This window comes from Podarcis raffonei, chromosome 3 (genome assembly GCF_027172205.1).
Source record: "Podarcis raffonei isolate rPodRaf1 chromosome 3, rPodRaf1.pri, whole genome shotgun sequence".
NCBI lineage: Eukaryota > Metazoa > Chordata > Lepidosauria > Squamata > Lacertidae > Podarcis > Podarcis raffonei.
In genome coordinates, this window is record NC_070604.1 from 62,794,633 (window position 1) to 62,817,528 (window position 22,896).

Below are 22,896 nucleotides of genomic sequence, written 5' to 3' on the forward strand. Positions count from 1 at the left end.
AGAATCTGGTGGCATGTGCAAACTTCTGAAAAAATGCAATCCATTTTCAAGAGCCCAGTTTCTAGCTCCCATGGTTATGGGAAAAGGCTGAAATATATGTATGCTGAAGAGATGTCAAAAGGCAGTAGAGATTTGGCTATTGACACCATTATTCCTGGCATCCTTGAAGCATAGAAATACTCATTTCCCTCAATTGCCTAGATCTTGTTTTTTAAAAAACAAAAAACAAAAAAACATATCCAGACCATTTTCTGCTATAACCCAGAATTTGTCTTGCAAATAATTTAAGAAAACTACGATGCAATTTTCTTGGGAATTGTTTTTCAATGTTATTTGGTTGAAAAAAATATATGCTATTATCTCCTCCTAGCTCTTGAAGCAGAGCAATTTAAATAGCAACCATTCATTTTAGTTTCCAGAATTTGCAGAACTTTTAGACATGTAGGAGGATATTCGGTGCTAGTTCTACTCAGCGTAGACCCATTTACATTAATGGATACTACTGACTTTGATTCATTAATTTTAACGGGTTTACTCTGAGAAGGCTGTAGTTGAAGACAACCCCTTGGAATTTTGAATGTGAATACAAGACAGTTCACCACACCAAACTATTTGCAAAAAATTGCTATCTACCCTACAGGCACATTGTGGGACCACAAGCCAGTACCGCCACCAGCAGTCTCACTGTCTTTAACTGGAGATGGTAGGATATGAACAGGGGATCTTGTTTGGGCAAGCCATTTAGATTACCCACCAAGCTATGCCCCCTCCAGTCCTATGGCCCTTATTTTGGGGGACGCTTCTGAAAATACCATTATGAGAGGGATTTTCTTGCCATTGGGGTAACATGAGTCTATGCGTTAACATAACTGAGAAGCAGAAGGAAGGTTTTCAGGCTTATGGAGCCTGCATTTCTGGGTCCCCAGCAAAGCCATTATGAATTATAGAAGGCTGCATTCTAGTGAAATCACCCTCAGGGCCCTTCCAACTCTACAATTTTATGATTCTAATAATTTGCATATCCATGGACAGCGCTAGCGGGGCAAGACAGTAACACAATTAACAAGGTTGCTAAATACAGTGATACCTAGGGTTATAGACGCTTCAGGTTACAGACTCCGCTAACCCATAAATAGTACCTTGGGTTAAGAACTTTGCTTCAGGATGAGAACAGAAATCGCATGGCGGTGGTGCAGCAGCAGTGGGAGGCCCCATTAGCTAAAACGGACCTCCAGAACGAATTAAGTTCTTAACCCGAGGTACCACTGTATGGGTTTTTTTCATCCAGTTAATGCACGTCTCTCTGTTCCCTCAGGAAACAGCCTTGTAACCTTGCTGTGCCACCTCTTCAATGTACATGGGCTTATCCACCATTTTCAGTTAGACATGGTTACATTGCACAGATTCTTAGGTAAGTACTTCTTCCCTCTCTCTAGTAAAATAATAAATAAATAAATAAATAAATAAATAAATAAATAAATAAATAAATAAATAAATAAATAAATAAATAATATGAATTTATTATTTATACCCTGCCCATCTGGCTGAGTTTCCCCAACCACTCTGGGCGGCTCCCAATTGAGTGTTTAAAACAATACAGCATTAAATATTAAAAACTTCCCTAAACAGCGCTGCCTTCAGATGTCTTTTAAAAATAGGATAGCTGCTTATTTCCTTGACATCTGATGGGAGGGCGTTCCACAGGGCAGGCGCCACCACCAAGAAGGCCCTCTGCTTGGTATAATATGTTCTTCTTTAGTGTGGGTTAGTGTGACATTTCCTTATCAGTCTTTGGTAAGTTGAAATTGAACAGTTACATGGGAGGCTCGGCTTCAGCAGCAAACCTGTACAATTCTCATTTCTTATGATAATGGGAGTGGGGAGAGCTGTAAAGTTGGAAAGTTGACCCATTCCAGAACTGGAATAAACATATTATCTAGGGAATCTTAAAATGCTTAGTTGTTGTTGTTTTTAAGTGATAATCCAGATTCAGAATATCTGTTCTCTGCCTTAGTGCAGGGGTGATTTTGGAGGACCATATTTTGAGGCCATTTCCAGATAGGTAGTAGCTGTGTTAATCTCTTGCAGCAGAAAACGCAGGTACCAACCTATTAATATTCATATAGAAAAGCAATCTTATATAATTATGCAATCATAGATTCTCCCCCTATCCTCCACAAATACTATTTATTTTTCTTCTGAATCCATGCTTTCATGAAGAACAATAAAGGGTGATTTATAAAATAGGCTTCAAAGCCTTTAAAAGTCTGGCGAAGCTTTTCTAGCATGTGGGTGCGTTTTTCTTCCACCAAGGGACAGTCTTGTAAGAGTGCCAAGCCACTGGGTTCTTTTTAAGAAAGAGCTTCAGTGGGTTGAATTCAAGACATAAATCCAAAGTTTCAAAATGACCAAACATATTTTAATCACATATTCAAAGAATGATCATGTTTTGGGGTAAGAGTCAGTGGTGTAGTGGTAAATTCTGAAGTGCTGGCACTCTGCATGACAATCCCTATACCCTTAGCCATTCTGCCTATGCAACAAAAATGAACTTTTGACCAATGTAGGCATTATGAATTCAGTGCCAAACCAGCTTTCCTCTCACTTCCACTCCTGCTTAACATCTCCCCCTTCTGGTTTGCTTAACAAACCAGAAGAATTCTCTTGGACTCAAGAGCTTGCTCACTATTTTGTGACATTTTGGTTGGTCTCGACTTTTGAACGCTTCAAAATATAAGTGACACTTTAACCCTTTGCCTTCTAGCACTGTTAAGGGCTACACCAATTGTTTATCTTCTTTCACTTCTAGTTATGGTGCAAGAAGATTACCATAGTCAAAACCCATACCACAATGCTGTTCATGCTGCTGATGTCACCCAAGCTATGCACTGCTACCTAAAGGAGCCCAAGGTAACCAAACTCCTTCCCTCCTAAGAATTGTTAAGATAATTTCTCAATAGGACATATTGATGCCATTCTACTAATGAAAGACAAATGCATTCCTCAAGATGTATATTGGGGGTTTTTGCTTGTGGATTGACTGAGTTGCTGTGAAGCAGAATATAGATTGGGATCTACTGGCAGATCTGTTGATCAGCCACGGTTTCTTAGTTGTTTAAAAATGACAACAAAATTACACAAACACACAGAAATTATGAAGCTCAAATGAAGAAACCTGCAAGGGGAGGGGGTTTCAGTGGGTCCACACTGAGTAAAAGATAGCTGATTACCACCCAAAGTATCTTAGACCTGCATATCCTTTGCTTGGAATATATGAAGGACCTATAAGGCAATCGTAAATCCAGTGTCACCAAATCAATAGAACAGCTGATGAATATACCTGTAGGTATGTACTCTGCTTATACAGCACCTTTTCCATTTGTTTAGAGCCCTCAGTTAAGCTATTCACAGCTACATTATTCATGAATGCCAGCCAGCAACAGAACAGCTGGATCTGTCCCCCCCCCGTCATAAATCAAAGGGTGCTACACAGACTTTTGAGATTTGCTAAAATAATGTTTTTTTACAATGCACTACTTTTACTCACCATTAATATCTGTCATTGTGGCAGTAGTGCATGAGGTTTGGCTGGTATCACTTGTATCTGGATTATCCTTTGGCAGATTTTCAAAAGGTATTTACACGTAACATCCACCTCCCCATTTGAACATTGTTTTGATTGCTGGCACCTCAACCATTTGTTTCAACCGAGGTCACTTCCAGGCATTCATCCTGATTTGTTTACACAACGTTTGTGACGTTAGACACTGTCAACTATCTATTGAGCATGCATTCAGATTTGTTTGTAGGGAGATTGTAAAATGTTGCATTGAGCAAATGGTATCCCACACTTCCCAGGGCTTTTTCTTGTCACTTTTATGCAAAAGGTCTGGTTTTTATGTTTATAAGAAGGGGGTTTCTTTGTGCTAGAATGCCACATCAACTTAATTGCACAACTGGATTTGCTAGTATGTGACTAAATCCCACTCAAATATAGCAGAAGTCTGGAAGCACCCCAAGTGTACTGCTGCAAAAATCAATAATGTGGAGCTGCAATATAAACTCAAGAGCCTTTATGACCTCATCAGTGTCATGCAAATGAGATACATAGTGAACTTACTCTGCATTGTCATAAAAGTTGAAGTTTTACTGCCATGAGTTCGCTTAACTGTGAATGGTGAGCAACAGCTCTCATATTTCATTTAACTTTGATTTTTTGCATGGTTGCAGCTTGCCAACTTCCTCACACCTCTGGACATCATGCTTGGACTACTAGCTGCTGCAGCACATGATGTAGATCATCCAGGAGTAAACCAACCATTTTTGATAAAAACCAAACACCATCTTGCCAGTTTATACCAGGTGAATGTACTTATGTCTCAAAAGTTATACAAGTACAATTTTAGATTTTTATTATAGCTTAGCTGCATTTTATATTGCAGCACTACAATTGCAACATTAGGTTTTCTATCTTAGGAAGGAGTCATGTAAATTCTGGAACCATTTCTGGATACGAATCCTTCACGATTCTTCTCCCTTATACAAACAAACGTTCTAGTCACCATCACAAATAATCAGGCATCAGTATATCCAGGGCTTTCTATATGCTGCTCCTTCCTTTTCTTTTTCAAGTTGAGTTTTGGCATCTAGGCAACCCAACTTTTGTGAGTAGAACATCTGAACTTGGTAACTTGTGAAAATTAAACTGATTTGTATAATTTTTCCTGTTTTGCACAATACATTTTTGTGTGTTTTTTTGGTCTTGGGAAGAAAAGTGGAGCTATGTAGACACTGGAAAACTTCCCCTCACACTTTCAAACTTATCTCACGTGCTTTAACCTTTTTTTTTAAAAAAAAGTTATATTCCCATTACAACATTCAGTGCTACTCTGTATTTCTATGGAATCCTACCCAAAGCCAGACTTTTCAGAGAAGACCCCAGTTCAAAATGAAGAGCTGTTTTCACACAGTTACACTGCTTTACTAGTAACTAGCTACATCTTTGTTCCCTGTGCTCCCCACCCTCTCCACATTATATGGTGGATAAGGTATCTGTTTGGCACAGGTTACCTAAATGACAATATAGCGTGCCCTTTGGCATCCCACAGAACCCCTTCCTGATTTAAAGTAGGCAGTAGTGACTGGGAGGTGGGGCTGGAGAGAAGTAGTTGGCCTTTTCCTATTCTTAAGAAATTGGAAAGTTTCAACTCTCATCCTCAAAACATAAAGTACAGTGTGCACAGAGGGGATTTCCAAAGACTGCACCCATGTCTTCAAAAAAGAATGTGAGAAGTTGCAGTTGCTTTTGTATCTGAAATGTGTAACTGTGGTCAGAGAACCTTAGGATTTATTTATTTTATACTACCTAATTCACTGGCCACTCTCACTTGTGCTCTGCTTGTTTCTGGTGAACTAGATTAGTGCGACTGAGTCTGTAACCAGCTCTCTGGGGAATCCTGGTTTTCTATTGAACTAATTGGGGATGGAGGGGAGAGAGAGAGAGAAAGATTCTCTTCAGTTCTCACTACCATTTATACTTTCTCCCTGGAGATGTCAGTTGTGTAACAGGCCAGACTGTCCTTCTACACTAAGATAAAGCAACAGGGCTATGAGAGCCAAGGCTATGACAGAAGGATGCTGAGATATCCTGTGACTAACTCAGCTTGCTCTATCTGTTTTGACAAGCCATAGCCAAACATAGATATACCACTGTGATGATCTGGGGCACTGCTCCAGACTCCTCCAAATGTCAGGGGTTCTGGATAGGAGGAAAAGAAAACTCTGAGGAACATTATTATCCTATGAAGTAAATGCAGATTATTCTTTGAGAACTGTACAGTCTTCACAGATAAACCAAAATGTTGCATAATATAATCACATAGACATACAGATAAACTGCTATGTCAGGAATCTTCATAAGTATATTTTCCAAGTGTCCTCATCCTCACATGAACAACCACATCTCAGAGGGCATCCTATTTTAGGAAACCCACAGCATGCTAACCTCAAAAGAAAGAATCTAGAGAGCAATATCATAGTTCCATCAGAAGACGGGCTCAACAAACCAATTTACAAATTATAAAGCAAGCAAGAAACCTTAATCTTGTAACAAAACAAGATTCAGACAAAATTACCTTCATTTTTAATTTTTTTTACATTTTTTGGTTTAGAGTGTTCAATATAATTGTGGAGGCATATCTGAGGCATTCGTTACTGTAAGGCTCCTCAAGACAACATTTTTTAATTAAATACTCATCCTGATTTGCTTTCACAAAGCTTATGCAGGTCTGGTTTTTATTGAACATTCAGCCCTACTTGTTTGCAGGGTGGTTATATGACAATGAACATTCATCCCAATTTTATTTATTCCATACAATTTAGATACAGCTTGATTATTTTTTTAAAAAACCACCACCTCCAAGTAGTTTACAAATTTCAACCTGATTTGTTTGCATAGTGGTTATAAGTCTTCCTGTTAATCATTATTCCACACTTTTTACTTCATTTCCCCATCACTTTCCTAACTGCAAAAAGTCAGGTGGTTTTTTAAAGTGAATTTGCTGTGCCAGAATGCTTTAACCCAATTGCACAAGCCTAATTTTCTGGTATGTGGCTGAATGCCTCCTGGTTGCAGTATCTCAAAGTATGTGAAGAGCTGTAGTAAAATACCACATGTAAGGGCAATATCAGGTGTGTTTTGAAAGTGCATGTGTGGATACAGTGTGTAAAAATATAAGTCTGATGTTTGTTTCAAGCCTGTTAGAACAGCATGCTTTAAAATGTAGCACGACATGGAACAGTGCCCCCTATATCACTATCACATACATAAGGAGCAGCGTCTACTTTATTTTAAAAGTTCCAAAACATGTTTAAATTACTTTTTAAAAAAATCCAACCCCCCTTAGCACTCACATGCCTAGTCAATGGTTCTTCTTACACATTTTGGCATTTCAGTCAGTCATTTACTGATGCATGTTGATGTGTGCAAAAATGCTAGTTGCAAATAATGAAAAAGCAGCATTTATGTCAAACATTAGACACCACTAAATGTGAGCGCATACAGGAATAAGGTTGTTGCATGAATAATTCCAGAAGAAAATGTGTTATTTCTAGTACATTCCATCATTTATGCATGACAAAGCTGCCTTTTGTGACCGGAGATTTCCAGATGGGAACAGCATGTACCAAGTACCATAATTTGCTTCCCAAAGTACAAAGTTCTGATTTGAGCCCCTGATGCCACAAGGACAGCAGGGGAGCTTTGAACAATGATGACAAGGACCTTGGAACCACAGTTCCCACTATGAAAAACGCCTCGTTATCGCGCAGACTTTGCCTCCAACTTTCATAGGCAATTACAAATGAAAACATGAGCTCTTGTTTTCTTCCTGCTTTCCTGCCTTGTCATTATAGATCACGAGGTACAGTCAGTGTTAATCATAGCAGCACCAGAACTAACATACAAAATTAACACATGTATAAGGGAATAACATTAGTTAGTTGAGGACTCATGATGCTGTTACACTGGTAAAGCTAAGGAGGGAGGCCTGCTACCCATTTCATTCCAAACAACTGATGTACAATGGTTCAAGTGTGTAATTGGAGCGATGTAGTCCTGACTCGTGAATAGGACCGGGGAATAATTCATGCAGCAACCATTGTTTCCCATTCAGTTAGGGAAACATGCACTGATGCCTGTTCCTCCATGCACATGGACTTCATTGGGCTGAGAATCCTTTTGGTTATTTGTTTCCTCCTCCAGAATGTCTCTGTATTAGAAAATCATCACTGGAGATCTACAATAGGCATGCTTCGAGAGTCAAGGCTGCTTGCACATCTGCCAACAGAAGAGAGGTAAGCACCATCCACTAGGAAACTTAAGAAACATGGTATTTTCCAGAAAATTTTGACTCTGACAACTTAGTAACTCCCCTGCATACAGGGAGTATGCAGAGTATTGATGTGAATGAAAGAAAATACGCATCCTAGGGATAGCCATCTGAAAAAAGTAAAATTACAGCATTAAAATTGCCCAGTTTGACAGGTATTGCATGCATTCTAGGGTTCAGCTGAAACACACACACAAATTTTCTATCTGAGATGAAACATGGTTCCCGTTTCAACAATTGCAGTGATGGGAGGGAGTGCTTGACAAATTTCGGGTGTGTGAGAGAGAGAGAGAGAATCAGTGACTGCTATTGTATTTTCTCACACATCCCTTGTGGGTGTTCTTTTGTGCGTTGAACATTTCTAAATAATGTTCTTGAACTGCAAGCCACGGCATTATGGGGGGAAACAGCCACCACTTGGTAGTCAAGACAAGCAGCTCTGCTGCTGCTGAAGAGACAGCAAAGCACATTAAAGGAGAAATATGCTGCCACCTCTGACCCCAAAGTAATTTTGCAAGGTAATTTTGTGCTGCCCACACCCACTAGAATAGCTTAATTTTCCTCATACATTTGAGCTGAACGTGCCAATATTCAGTCTTTGGACTCTGCCCTAATCAATTCGCTGTGCTACTAAGTCATTTTATGAAACAATATACTTTTAGAAATGGGAACAAATTTCGGTAGGGGGGAGGAATTGTGGATTTAAAAAAAATTCCCATCATTCTATTTTTCATGGACAAAATAATGCCACAGTTAATTGTCTGACTAAAGTAACAGCAGATAAGACAGACCAAAGAGAAAAATACCGGCTTACCTTATTTTGTTTACATTCCATTTAACCTTTGGGTATAGGACAGTATATAAATTCAATAAAAATAAATAAATAATAATAACCACCTGAGGTATGCATGAATAGGAACCTTCTATCTCGGACCAGGGCAATGTAAAACATCCCGCTGCAAATAAAGTCAGCATAAAGCAGTGATGGCCAAACTTGGCCCTCCGGCTGTTTTCGGACTACAGCTCCCATCATCCCTGACCACTGGTCCTGTTAGCTAGGGATGATGGGAGTTGTAGTCCCAAAACAGCTGGAGGGCCATCACTGCCATTAAGCCTCGAAAAGCTTCTCTGGAAAGCCGTACATTTTCCTTCACCACTTGCTATTTGAGCTTGTTATTACGAGAGAGCCAATTAAGTAATTGAGTGATTCTAACCAATTACCAGGATGCAGTTAGTGGTCATGTGTTGATAGTTGCTAAATCAGTTCAGAGTGTTTGCTTCTGGGAGTGGGGAGAAACCTTTTGGAGCATAATTGTGAAGAAGTATACCAATGTGAGTTCAGCAATGGTGCATTAAACCGGATGCGCTAAATAAGGATTGCTACAACAATTGGCATCCCCAAACACCAGAAGATAGGAGAGATGATATGAAGAGGTATTAATAATGCCTTGCTCAAAACACACTTTTCCTTTTTAAACTACAGGCATGATATTGAACAGCAGCTGGGCTCCCTGATCTTGGCAACAGACATCAACAGGCAGAACGAATTTCTGATCCGGTTGAAAGCTCATCTCAAAAATCAGGATTTGAAAATGGAGGATGCTCCCGATAGGCATTTTATGCTTCAGGTAAATGTATAGATTTTCCTACCTCTTTCCGTGAACACATAACCCGTGTGTGTGTCTGTGTGTATTCATAACATTCAATGTGTGGATTGGCTTGACAAACTGTCAAACACTCTATGTTGCGTCCTTTTGTAATACACATGCAGAACAGGGAACGGCATACCATTTCTCTCCTGCTACTTATGAAGCAGAGCTTTCCTCGCCATATAGTTACATCAGGATTGATATGGGGCAACAAGTGCTTGCGAACATGTGTAGCGTTTGGGGTATTCTGGTTTACCTAGGCTGCTCCCAGAGGAGGCATTTATTGTGCAAGTTTACTCATATTTAACAGAAGGGCTAAACAATGCAGTCATCATCCTGTAACCTTCCTATATTTCCCAGCACTACTTCTGTCATTTTACCTATCTCCCAAAAAATCTATGATGAAAGGAGTGGAATAGGAGCACATTCCTTCTGCAGTTGCAGACAGGAAAAAAGTAAAACTGAGGAAGCTAAATGATATGCTAGAGATGCCATTACATTTCTGGTTGCAAAGCCATTTCATGTCCTGCACTGCAGATAAGGGGAATTCTCTCTCCTTAGCTATTTGCCTGGAGCTTAGCAAAGGGGGGGGGGTTCCCATTGAAAACAGCAGGGTTTACTTTGGAATAAATGTAATAGGTGTGTTCCAGATGGTATCTTGTATGGCTTCAGTCCTCTTGTCTCAGGCTGAAAGTGCTGGTTTTTTGTTTTGTTTTTTACATGATTTTAAAAGATCAGAACACAATTGTGCTACAGTTCGTGCATTTTTATTGGTGCACCCAAGTAAAAGCTAGCAAAGCTCTCACCAGTGTTGGCTTTTTGTTTCTTGAAAGCCATTTAAACAAGCAGGCATCGGTTTCAAAACATTAGAGGAGACGACAGGGAAAGAAGGCAACAGAACAGCAACTATTGAACATCACTGTAGTGTAAAAGATTCCCCGTGTTACTTTTCTGACTTCTTTTAAGGCTTAGCCTAATTAATTACTTCCTCTTTTTACAACTGCACAACTGTTTGTCCCCTTAATTACAAAGAACAGTTTCTCTGGTTGCAAGGAATCCTCTGTTTGCAAGGTTTTTTTAGAATGCCTGGGACAGAAAGGGAACTAAGGAATGCATTGCTTGGTTGAGTGAAGATGGCTGTAATGTCCCTGCATAGCCCCTTTTCTTTAAAAACACCCTAATTAAATTGCTGCCTCTCCTAGAGGGAGTTGTCCTCACTCTCTACACACTGCTGTTTGCACTTTTAAGTTTTTTGGTATATGAAGAGCACAATTACAATGTAACAAAATTCTAGTTGCCAAACTGCCTAGAAAAGGCAAACATTAAATTGCTAGCTGGGTTGTGAAGAAAAAGGAAGGACCTAGAACCCAAACACAGCAATGTTTACTTGAAAGTAAGGCTATGATCCTCTTGCACTGGATTGCACTCTTTTAAGTTATGCAATTGTATTATCGTGGAATATCGAAACTGGCCATGAAAAAAAAGTGCATGCACACCAGTTCAAAACTGGGTGCTGAAATGGTGACGAAAGGCACCAGCTTCAAAATGTGAAGAGAAAGTGTGTGGTGACTATGTGGAGTCAGTAAAGGGGAGGGGACAATACTTCCCACTGGTCTATGGCCCATCGTGGTGTAGACAGAACATAGCAAGATGCTGACACCAAACAAGTGCCACACCTCTGGAAACATGGACAGTGAATGACATGTCAACTTGTGCCTTCCAGCAGAAGAGCAATAATTTGGCAGTGCTAGAAGCCCTCCATCTGGAAGCATTCCTAGGCTAGTTAGATTGAGTGAGACCACTGAGGTTGTGTTCCATGGGGCACATATAACCCAGTCACTGTATTATACACTTCCATATAAAAAATCACAATAGTAACCGAGATGGAAGAAATTAAATGTACATATTTTTCTGTAGAGTACAGTGGTACCTTGGGTTACAGACGCTTCAGGTTACAGACTCCGCTAACCTGGAAGTAGTACCTCGGGTTAAGAACTTTGCTTCAGATGAGAACAGAAATTGCATGGCTGCGGCGCAGCGAGAGGCCCCATTAGCTAGAGTGGTGCTTCAGGTTAAGAACAGTTTCAGGTTAAGAATGGACCTCTGGAACAAATTAAGTTCTTAACCCGAAGTACCACTGTACAAGAAATGGTAGAGGGAGATAAAGGGGCTGATGAGAAGTGATGCTGGTTCTGGTTACACATGGCTGAGGTTTAACTATTCTAGCAATGAGCATCATAAACAATGTTGGTTGCTGCGGTGGGGTGGGGGAGTTCTTGAATGCCTTGGTTCTCTTTAATCTGTTAAGCTGCCTACAAGATTCACAGTGGGGGTTTTTCACCTATATTTTTTCTCTGTTGGATTTTCTATTACTTTTCCTCTCTGAGATTCATACAGCATAAAATTTGGCATTCATCGTTTGCTTTCCAAAGAGATTCTCTCAGCACTAGAACACAAACAAGTACCAAATTTCAGGAACCAGGCTTCTCAAAAATTAGTGGTCCTGCTGATGGGAACATAATAATTATCATGTGCAGGGTCATGGGATGACTGGAAACATGTTAGCATGCCAGCCAAATTCTAACCATTTTCTGTTGCTTTAAACTAGGATCTGGCTGCATATATTATGGGAACATTTAATGCAGCATGTAAACTTTGGGGCTGAAGGTACGTCAGCCTCAGTTACTGAGACAGAGCTCTGCTCTAAATATCTTCCCTTTATAGAGAAATAGCAGCAAAAATAAATGGCATCACATGAAAATCTTAAATGGATTTTGCAGATGATGTCTGAGTAGAAAAAGCTGCAATTAAACTACTTATTTTTGGTGGGAGGATATTCCCCACTTCTAAAGCGTTCAGCAAAAATAAACAAGTCCCTTGTTATATCAAAATAAAGCCTCACCCTTAATGCATTTTGTTTCCATTATAGAAGAGGTTCTGGATTGTATTTTACTGAATATTTATACCATTATAGCAGCAGAGATGCTAGATGCTACTATATAGCAGTTAAAGTGTGCTGCTATTCCTCTCCACTTACCTGATGTAGCTCAGAAAAGATGTATGTAACACTTTTTCTTACTCAAGTGTGCACTGAAAGTTATTCCAGAAAGACATATCCTAAAGCCATTTAGACAACAGTGAACTTCGTTATAATGAATTATGCTGCATATTCCTGTGCATCAATGGTTGGTGTCCAGTTAACTATGAAAATGATACAATACAGTCCTGCACCTAGTTATTATCTTATCAGCATACTCCTACTAATGTGCTGCATGGAACATCTAAGCAGACTGCCATGCACAATTCAGCAGGTGACGCTTTGACAATCAATGTATCTCCAACTAGGAAGCATTTCACTTCTGCAATTTCTGCTAATCAGGCATCTTATGAAAGGCAGGAGATCCCTGCCAGAAAAGAAGCTGGTAGCCCTTCTTTTTGCCAAGTATCAAGAATCATTTCCCCTAACTTTGTTAGAAGTGAATGCCAAGCCATCCCTAAATATTTCTAATCTGCTACATTCTACCTATCACGTCTCGCTTGGCTGTTCTTCAGAGGGCAGTGACAAAGCCAAATCTAATTTAGGCTCAGAAAGACTCAAATTGGTTGTTCTAGCTGTAATGCAGTAGGTAATAGGATCTTCAGACTAAGGTCCCACTATTATGGTTATTAACCTGAAATATAACTTGTGCTGATTGCTTAACAAAAGAAATGACAGTAGAAGATGCCTCCTACTTCATAGCTTTTAGTTTTTTAAAAAAGCTTAGATCATTATTCCATTTCAAATGGAAAGCCCGCCTGCAGACTGCTTAACATAGCTGCTACTGTGGAGGAGTCAGAGGAACAAATCACGAAGCAGATGCTGCTTCTTCCGAAGCATAATTACAGGCTTACCTGTCTATCTTGCCTCTAGTCTCTCACACCTTGTACTTAATGTTCTTTGACCAAAATAGTATTTCACATGTTCATGGCATAGCCATATTTGCATGAAAGATAAAAGGAGACAACAAAATGAACTCCTCCTCCCAGGGGCTGAGATATTTCATGTGTGATCAGAAGCAGTTTTGGGATGAGGGAAATGAGAATAAAAGCCACCTAGTAATCATAAAAAGAACAAGTCACACAACTTAAAACAGCTGTCCTGATATATACCCTCACCCAATGAAATAAGTCACTAGGACCATAGCACGGTACTCAAGCATTCTTCCCCTACAGTGTCTTCCTAATTTTGTCTTTAGCCAAAGGATATAGGCTAAAGCATTCTACCTCAGAAGGGAAATTCCTGATGTTGATGAACAACTTGTGGGGGTAAAATTTAGAAGTGAGCAAACTGATTAAACTGAGTAATGCACTTTCTGGTTGCTTAATGAATAGTGTATCAAGATTTAAGTGTTTGGGTATGAATGCTCTTGCTGTTCGATCAACTGATCAATTTTGTGATTAATATCTTATGAGGTTTAATTCAGGATTTAGACTAATTGAAAGATCTAATGAAATGATTAATGAACTGATGTTTATTATAATTAAGTAGCTAATATAAGGACTATCAAGGTATCAAAAACTTTAAAAAGCTGAAGTTATGCTGGAACATATCAAGCAGTTTGTGCTCCGTCTATTTTTGGTCAAAGTTTTCAAAAGATTGGATTCACAGACCTGCTGTAGGCCACCTGAATGAAGCTCATGGAACATTCAGGGTAGTTTGGAAACACCTGATGTATATAGCATATCATGCAACGATCTACAAATCTAAGACCAGAACCAGCTAAAAATTATTATGCACCTGAAATTAAAGGGTGTGTTATCTGACCTATATCTGAACAGGAGCCAAGTTATGTTACAAAGTGGGAAAACTAAGCTGACAAATGGAGGAAACTCAGGGTAATGCATCTCTAGAGTCTAGCAGAAAATCATGACAATGGCAATACCAAAGTCAATGTATCATATATGGCAGAATAAAAACATATGGTTTTGCAGAAGCATTCTGGAAATTTTCAGGTACAAAGGTTCCCATGGACAAACCTGGATCCAGAATGATCCTTCCATAAAAACGGTTAATTAACATTTAAGACAATGTATTTGCTTTGTGCAAAACAGAACTCTATGTTAGCCTATTGGTTAGAATTGACTTTGTTTCATACTGTCACTATTATTATTATTATTATTATTATTTTGACCCAAGTATTCCGTGGGTTATTAGGAGTGGGGGACACTTGCTTTTAGATGGTACTTTTGAAGTTGTGTGTTTATTTCATTTGAAGTTTCTTCCCTTTCAATTTTATTCTTATTCATGAAAAATCTAGTAACTCCCCCAAAATGTGCTGAATTAAACTTTTAATACTGGACTGAGCAATCCTTGTGCCCATAAACAACAGTGGTGTTCTTAGCACAACTGACATTAGGCCTATACTACACATTCATTTTGAGTGTATGGAGTGCAGTATCTTTTACTGCGTCATTCATACCATCTTGTCCTTATTTCCAGATTGCGCTAAAGTGTGCAGACATCTGCAATCCTTGCCGGCTCTGGGAGATGAGCAAACAGTGGAGTGAACGGGTTTGTGAGGAATTCTACAGGCAAGGTCAGCAGGCTCATACGTTTCACTTTGTGTTTCCAGTCACTCAATCTGGTTTTGTTAATGGGAAATGGCATTTACTTATCCCACAGTGCCCAATGCTCACTTTAAGCCTCCCACAAAAATATGCTGACAGAACTGAGGCCTCGTTGAAAAAGTGGCTAGGATTAAAGGGCAGAAGTAAGTTAATAGAACTAAGGCTGTTTAATTAGCTGGACTACCAGATATTGGGCAACGATGTCTTGAGTTTGCCTGCAAGCATGTATCATTCTTAAAATGCAGTCCTTACAAGTGACAAACCACCTGTAGAAGGGTTTTCAGACAAGCTTTTGTCTACTGGTACCTGGTCACATTATATGGTATGATAACATCTGAGGACAACATGAACCCAACTCACTCAGAAACTTTTCTGTTCTGGACAAATCTCTACCTCCAAAGTGAGGTATCATCTTGAGCATTGTGCATGTCATTAGAGTTGCTAATGATTAGAATGCACTTGTCAGGCACACCAAGGGAGATGCCAGTAGATCACACAGTTTCATGTTATCTTTTATTCATTGAGCTTCACATAGTCCTAATTGTTCCAAAAGGGCATTGCAAACATGTCATACAAAATTACAATTTGGTAAGTTACAAGCCATTACAAAATCTCTATTAAATGTGTGTTGTTGTTGTTTTAAATTAAATTTTAAAATCATTAATCTATGAAAATCAAGAGTCTAAGAATCTTCAGCGCAGTAACTCTGAATGACACAAACCAGGATTAAGTAAAATTTCCTAGGGGAAATTAACACTTACCAGGGAGTACATCCCATGGAACTCAATGGGACTTCCTTCTGAGTATCCCATAAAAGCCAAGAGGATAGCAAGCAGAATCAAGGAAGATATTAGAGGCAAGAAATGAAGAGAGAGAGAGAGAGAGAGAGAGAGAGAGGGGGGGGGGAGAGGGAGAGGGAGAGAGAGAGAGAAACCTTACATATATCAGACTGTCATGCATATCTATGGTGTGATTGTACTTGGTATGTTGTGTAGTTTTGATTGTACCATCTCAAAAAGGATCTTATAAAGGTGGAAAGGGCTTGAAAAAGGTTCAGAAAGGGGCAACCAAAATGATAAAGGGGATGGAGCAACTTCCCTATGAAGAAAGGTATACAGTGGTGCCTCGCAAGACGAAATTAATTCGTTCCGCAAGTTTTTTCTTCTTGCGAGTTTTTCGTCTTGCGAAGCACGGTTTCCCATAGGAATGCATTGAAAATCAATCAATGCGTTCCTATGGAAACCGCCTTCAGACCAGGTCCGGGGACAGTCTGTCCCCCGACCTCTTCTGAAGGCTGGGGGGGGGGGGGACAAGGGCTTTTCTTCCCACCGCCAGCCTTCAGAAGGCTGTTCTGAAGGCTGGCGGTGGGAAGAAAAGCCCTTCTCCCCACCTCCCACCCCGCAAGCTCCGGGGACAGGAGGGCTTTCCTCCCGACTGCCAGCATTTTAAAAGCCACCAGGACAGCGGAGACTTCTCCGCTGTCCTGGGGGCTTTTAAAATGCTAGCGGGCGGCAGCGAAGCCTTCACTGCCGCCCGCCAGCATTTTCAGATCGCCCCGGGACAGCGGAGAAGTCTCCGCTGTCCCGGGGGCTTTTAAAATGCTGGCGGGCGGCAGCGAAACTTTCGCTGCCGCCCGCCAGCATTTTCAGATCGCCCCGGGACAGCGGAGAAGTCTCTGCTGTCCCGGGGGCTTTTAAAATGCTGGCGGGCGGCAGCGAAACCTTCGCTGCCGCCCGCCAGCATTTTCAGATCGCCCCGGGACAGCGGAGAAGTCTCAAAAAGTCTTCAAAAGCCGTCGGGATAGCGGAGAAACGCGCTGCGCTTCTCCGCTATCCCGGGAAGGCAGGCGGGGGGGAGCAAAGACTTTTGCCCCCTGCCGGCCTTCAGAAGAGGTCCAGGACCTCTTGTGAAGGCCGGCGGTGGGCGAAAGTCTTTGCTCCCGATGGCCAGCATTTAAAAGAGGTCCCCGGAGATTTCCCTATGGGCTTTCTTCTTGCGAAGCAAGCCCATAGGGAAATTCGTCTTGTGGAACGACTCAAAAATGGAAAACTCTTTCGTCTTGCGAGTTTTTCGTTTTGCGAGACACCACTGTATTTGGAGCTTTTTAGTGTGGAGAAGGGGGGATATGCTAGAGATGTATAAAATTATGCATCATGTGGAGAACGTGGATAGAGAGAAGTTCTAAAAATACTAGAAACCATTTTCATCAAATGAAGCTGAATGGTGGGAGATTCAGGACGGGGGGGAAAGAAATACTTCCTCCTGCAACGCATAGTTGAACTGTAGAATTCACAACAAAATGTAATAATGAACACTAGGTTTAGAGATAAAATTATGGAAAATAAAGCGACCAGTGGCTACTAGCAATGATGGCTGCATCCTACCCTCCAGTATCATACAGGTTTGCTGAGGAGCAGCAGACATGGGGAGAGTGCTGATGTGCTCATTATCTGCTTGCAGGCTTCCCATAGGTACCTGGTTTGTAGAAATATTGTAAGAATAAGTCACTGGACTAATGGGCCTTTGCTCTGATCCAGCAGGACTTCTGGTAGACATTTTTAGGATAGCACTGTTAGGACGCATGGTTTTGTAAAGGCTATTTACAATGTGTCTAGACAGCAGTACAAGAGTACTAGACAATGACAAAGCTTTTTGTTTGTTTGCACGCACATTTACAGCCTCAAACGTGGTTAGTATATTAATAGACGTTTCTAAACTCTTGTTAACCTGTGTCCTGTATATCACACAGACACAAAAGAACCACAACCACCCAGATAAGCCTTCAAAAGTTGTTCCTTCTTTCTGGTAGGTGACCTGGAGAAGAAATTTGACTTGGAAGTAAGCCCTCTTTGTAATCAGCAGAAAGACACAATACCTAGTATACAAATTGGTGAGTATGCAATGCCTTCCATCATTAGCCTGACCATAAACCAAAGCACAAATAGATTATTTATGTAAAAGTTACCCAAAGTCAAATTAGTTTTGCAAACAATCCAGGAGACCAATTTAAGCTGCAACAAAAAAGTATATACAAAAAGTATATACTTTTTTGTAACTAAAAAGTACATACAGGGCAGATCAGCTGTATGGAATCTTTCACTCGCATGATCTGATGCTTTGTCAGACAAGTGAAATGCAGGGGGTGGGGAAGGAGAGTGAAAGATGAAATATGAAAATGAAGCCTCAGACATTTTTAAGGCTGGAAACAGACAGCAGATGGAGAGCTGCATGTGGTGGTAAAAGCTCTTTCCCCATGTCCTGTTGCTATGTCAAAACCCATTTTGCAAAATTTTGAAGAAACAGAATAGTCCCACCACCACCTGAAGCCTCCTTACCAGACAGAAAAGTAGATATAATGTAGACACCATGCTCCGTGTTCCTGTTTCCAAATCACTTTCAGCGTGAAACTGAGGAGAAAAATCTATGTGTAATGGGACAGACATTGGTTCCATTTCTGTAATTGGTTCCATTACTAGCTATAATTAAAAAAACAGAATTCATGACCACCAACCCAGTAAAAAAGGGTGCTGCATGAAGTACCTCTAGATGAACCTTGTTGCTTACCTTCTGCAACACAGCCTCAATTAAATACTTAACAAGGAAACAAAATCTGAAATCCTGTATTTGTGAAGGACCAAGTTGTTTGTGGTTTTCCAGGAATCCTCCACATCTTCCCCTTTCCCCCTTTGTACACATCAAAGCACATGCGCCTGTGAAGTTGAGAGGTGGGATGCACCCCCGTTTTGCACATTTTGAATAAGCAACTGGAGGATTTAATTTACCTTCACCTCTTTCAAATGATTCAAGTCACTAAGATACAAAAAAACTTCCATTCTCCCCCAAACCTGGATAGACTATTTACAAAGTCCTGTTAAGTCTAGGACAGAATTGAAGGATAAGGCTCGTTAGTTGAATAACTCAATGGTTGTTTTCCAGTTAAAAATAAATCATCTGTCTTTTGGTCCTGTGCCTGCCAAACAAAATAAGATAGTTATAACCTTTAAATGTTTTGCTCAAAGAAATGCTTCTACTTTTCTCTGAGCTTTGGGGTATTCAAAAGTTGGACCAGCTATGGTTAAAATCAATGACAGATTAAATTGTTTTGGTGTCTGTTTTCTTTGAGTAATTAAATATGAATTTACCCAGAGATCAAATTCAAAAAGATAAATGTCTGATATTTTTGTAATAGTAGCAGCATCACATGAAATGTGTTCGCAACAATTTATGGCCCACCTCTAATTACAGTTTCAGACATTGAACAGATGTTTATCAGGAGTTCTCAGTTCCAGTTCCCGTTCACATTATAACGGTGGTCACCATGAAAATATACAATTGTAATATCCTTTTCTGGATTGTGCAAAGTAGCCCTAAGACTTCCTGAACTAGTTAATAAGCTCTCAGGACAGGGGGCACTAATAGATGAGCTAGGTCAATGTCTCTGCAGGAATTAAACAAATGCAAATTTAATTCAATTTAAACTTAAAATTGGATTAGACAACTAATTCAAGCTTCTGCATGGGGCAAGTCCGCACAGTTCAAGTGGTATACCATTGCCCTTTTTTATTAGACAATTTCCATTGCTGAAAACAGCAGAAGAAAGGAGTTGACGTAGAAGCAACTGGTGGTGTTGCCAGCTTAATTAACATAAATTTACATTAAATTTAAATAAATTGAAGGCCTGAAGCTACATGAGGCTCCAATGTTGCCATTTTCCCCCTGCCCCCCCCCCCATCACTGCTGAAGAAAACATGGTCCACAGGTTTTATTTCAAGCTTTGTACTAGTGGGAAGGCCTAGCTGACTTAGCTGCTGATATGCTCTGCCTCGTGTTTTCCCTCAGGCTTCATGACCTACATTGTAGAGCCACTCTTTGAAGAATGGGCCAACTTTACTGGGAACACACCCTTATCTGAAAACATGCTGAACCATCTGAGGAGGAACAAGACCAAGTGGAGAAGTCTGCTTCATAAGCAATACAGCAGCAGCAGGAGCACTGACCACACAGTCCCAATGACTGAAAATGAAGAACAGACTTTAAATGAAGGAGAAGCCCCATAGTGCTGGCTTAGCACTCTGCTGCAGTGCTACTACCTTTCACAACAGTGAACAAAACCCTAAGGGGTCTGTTGGGCCATGGTCAACAATGCAGGAAGCGAAGAAATCAGGGAGGAAAGCCAAAGCGACAGATATCCTCCACAACTAAACTTACACCACTTCGGGGTTTGGCCCTAAAGTTCAGCCAAATCCCACTTCCTCATCTTACTATCTGAAGCCATTCATCACTTCTGATCACAAACTGCTTGAATGAGAAGCTTTTCAGTAGTGCTGAAGCTGGGGCAGTAGGCAGGTACCAACAAATAAGAGGATTAGAGGATACAGGCAAGACCAATGCATTCTTGGTTATCTATTGCATTCACTTTGGGTCATGCTGTGACGTGTATTTGTGAATGACGGCTTAGAGCAATGTACAGTCTTCAGTCTGGCAGCTGGGCTGCACATTAAAACCCACCACCAGCACCGTCAGAAGGACATCTGGCCATGCAAGAGAAAAGCGTCTCATTTTAAACAATTAAAGCCTTTTTAATTTTTGTATTTGGTGCACTGGACAAGGAATCTAAGAACCTTGATGTAAGGTTATTCTGTGTACACAAAGCTTTTTCATGGTGGTGCCCCATTTCGTTAACCATTTTATGCCACTTTAGGTAAAAGACTGGCATTCTTCTCACTGCAAGAACAGTATTTCCTATCAAATCCAAAAGGGAAGAGTTGTACAGTTTAAATGTTTCCAGATGTCTCTTTTGATGACTGTATCTGTGACCTGTTTATATTCGCACATGTGTGTCTCCTGTACATATAAGGCGCTACTGATCCCATACCGAAATAACAAAGTATTATGGGAAAGCTACCTATATAAACAATGGCACTGTGAACAAAATACTGTTAGTTTTAGTATTGGAAGCATTTGTAAAGATGTTAGACTATTAATACACTTTTGTTTGCAGATAAAGGCCTTAACCTCTAAGCATCCATTACTTTCTGATGGCTATCAAATGTCATCTCATTTTAGTCCGGCCTGTTTTCAGTTGCCCAAGGATTAGATTAGAAGGGCAATTTATTTGAATGCTTGATAGACCTGCGGCTCCGTAGTGTTAAGCCACACTGCTCTAGTTAAGCTGAACCCAGTTCAGTCGTTGCCAATCCCTACCTCCTCGTATTTTTAAATGATCTGTCCATATTTGTCACAAAATTTTACCTCATTTAGGAACATGGTGGCAAACTGCAACCCGATGAAGCTTGGAGAACTAAACACTTAGGGGAAATCAGCAAGGGCTTCATCGTAGTCATGGATCTTGTTGAAATTTTGCAGTAATTGAATATGCTGAGATGTATCCACAATCATTGGGAGTAGAGGCACACCCCACCAAAAATTTGTTGAAAGTCATATTTCGCGTCAGACATAAGCTCATTCTTTTTATCATATAATGAGAAGTACTCTACCTACAACAATCACAAACAGCTCATTTTGAATCTCATGAACTCAGTTTTGCATGCCAAAATTAGCAGAAATATGGGAGTACAGTAACTGATCACTGAATATATACGGGGGAAATTTTCTGTACTCACTCTCTCCTATATACAAGTAGAACCATTAATGGTTTTGCTTATCTGCTAGTGCTTCACCAAGCACATTTCATGATGATAGTTACATCTTATTTTGGGCTGCTGAAATTCAGAGAAAAATACAAGGTTTTCTAGACTTGTTTTTGAGAGTGTGATGTGTTTAACAATTTAAAGAAAAATCATCTTGAAAATCATCCAATCCATTATTTTTTTACACTAGTCACATATAAGTTATGTGACTATTAGGTGTGATCTACTTCCAGATTTGCCATAAAATTGCTTATTACATAAGTACTCCTTAATTTCCATGATAACCAAACTGTTATTCAATTATGAGGGAGTTTCTATGACAGATTAATTTCAAAAGGCAAGTGAGTACATACAATTACATGTCGGCCCATTCTTCCATATGCATCCTGCAATGGAAATGTGAATCATCATAAAGTTTAACTATCCTTTGATTTCAAAAAATTCATCATCAAAATAAGGAACAAGTCAACTACCATGAAATCTTAGGTGTTGCCTGAATTGGAACACAGCAGAAAAGCAAACTCACAACAATGCAAAAGAACATTTTGTTTGCAAGTCAAATCAAGAGCTTGCTTCTGCTCAGAGATTGAAATATAAAGCTTTTTCTCCCTTTGTACAATGTGGAAGAAAGGGTACTGAGCAAACAGAGCTTCAGGCACACATTTTAGTTGCAACATACTGCAAGAAATTCACTGAAGAACAATACTCAAGAACTCTATGACATACAGCTACACAACAGCATTACATTTTGATTAAACTCAGAGTTCTCTGGACGAGATATGGTACATCTGTGCTTAGGAAACACCCACACTTTCATTGCCTTAATGAGGCCTATAGCAACTCCATATAGCCAATTCACACAGCTAGAGCGGTAATCAGTTTTTTCTGTCTCAGCTTCCCTGACACAGATGAGTGCACTGTTCGTTTAATAAGGGAGCTCTATCTGTGCCACCAGCACATGATAAATTACAACCTACTGTAGGAGAAACCTGGTTGTGTGAATGAATGTCTTGAAGTGCTACTTCCATTAGTTTAAAAAACAGATACTAAAAGCAAGCATTAAGAAGTGAAATATCAGTGATTTGCCAAAAACCAGAACTA

At 40.1% G+C, this 22,896-nt stretch overlaps 1 protein-coding gene across 3 annotated transcripts in view; it reads left to right on the forward strand.

The window, feature by feature from the left end:
- The window catches only part of PDE7B (phosphodiesterase 7B), a 162,943-nt gene extending 141,777 nt beyond the window's left edge, over positions 1-21,166 (forward strand). For all 3 annotated transcript variants that reach the window (XM_053381992.1, XM_053381993.1, XM_053381991.1), the window contains 8 exons: positions 1,316-1,411; positions 2,810-2,910; positions 4,231-4,362; positions 7,763-7,854; positions 9,373-9,517; positions 15,018-15,114; positions 17,955-18,035; positions 19,985-21,166. In XM_053381992.1, the coding sequence (XP_053237967.1) occupies positions 1,316-1,411; positions 2,810-2,910; positions 4,231-4,362; positions 7,763-7,854; positions 9,373-9,517; positions 15,018-15,114; positions 17,955-18,035; positions 19,985-20,202 (962 nt within the window). In that variant the 3' untranslated portion in view covers positions 20,203-21,166. The remainder of the gene's footprint in view (positions 1-1,315; positions 1,412-2,809; positions 2,911-4,230; positions 4,363-7,762; positions 7,855-9,372; positions 9,518-15,017; positions 15,115-17,954; positions 18,036-19,984) is intronic.
- The last annotated feature ends 1,730 nt before the right edge of the window (positions 21,167-22,896 follow it).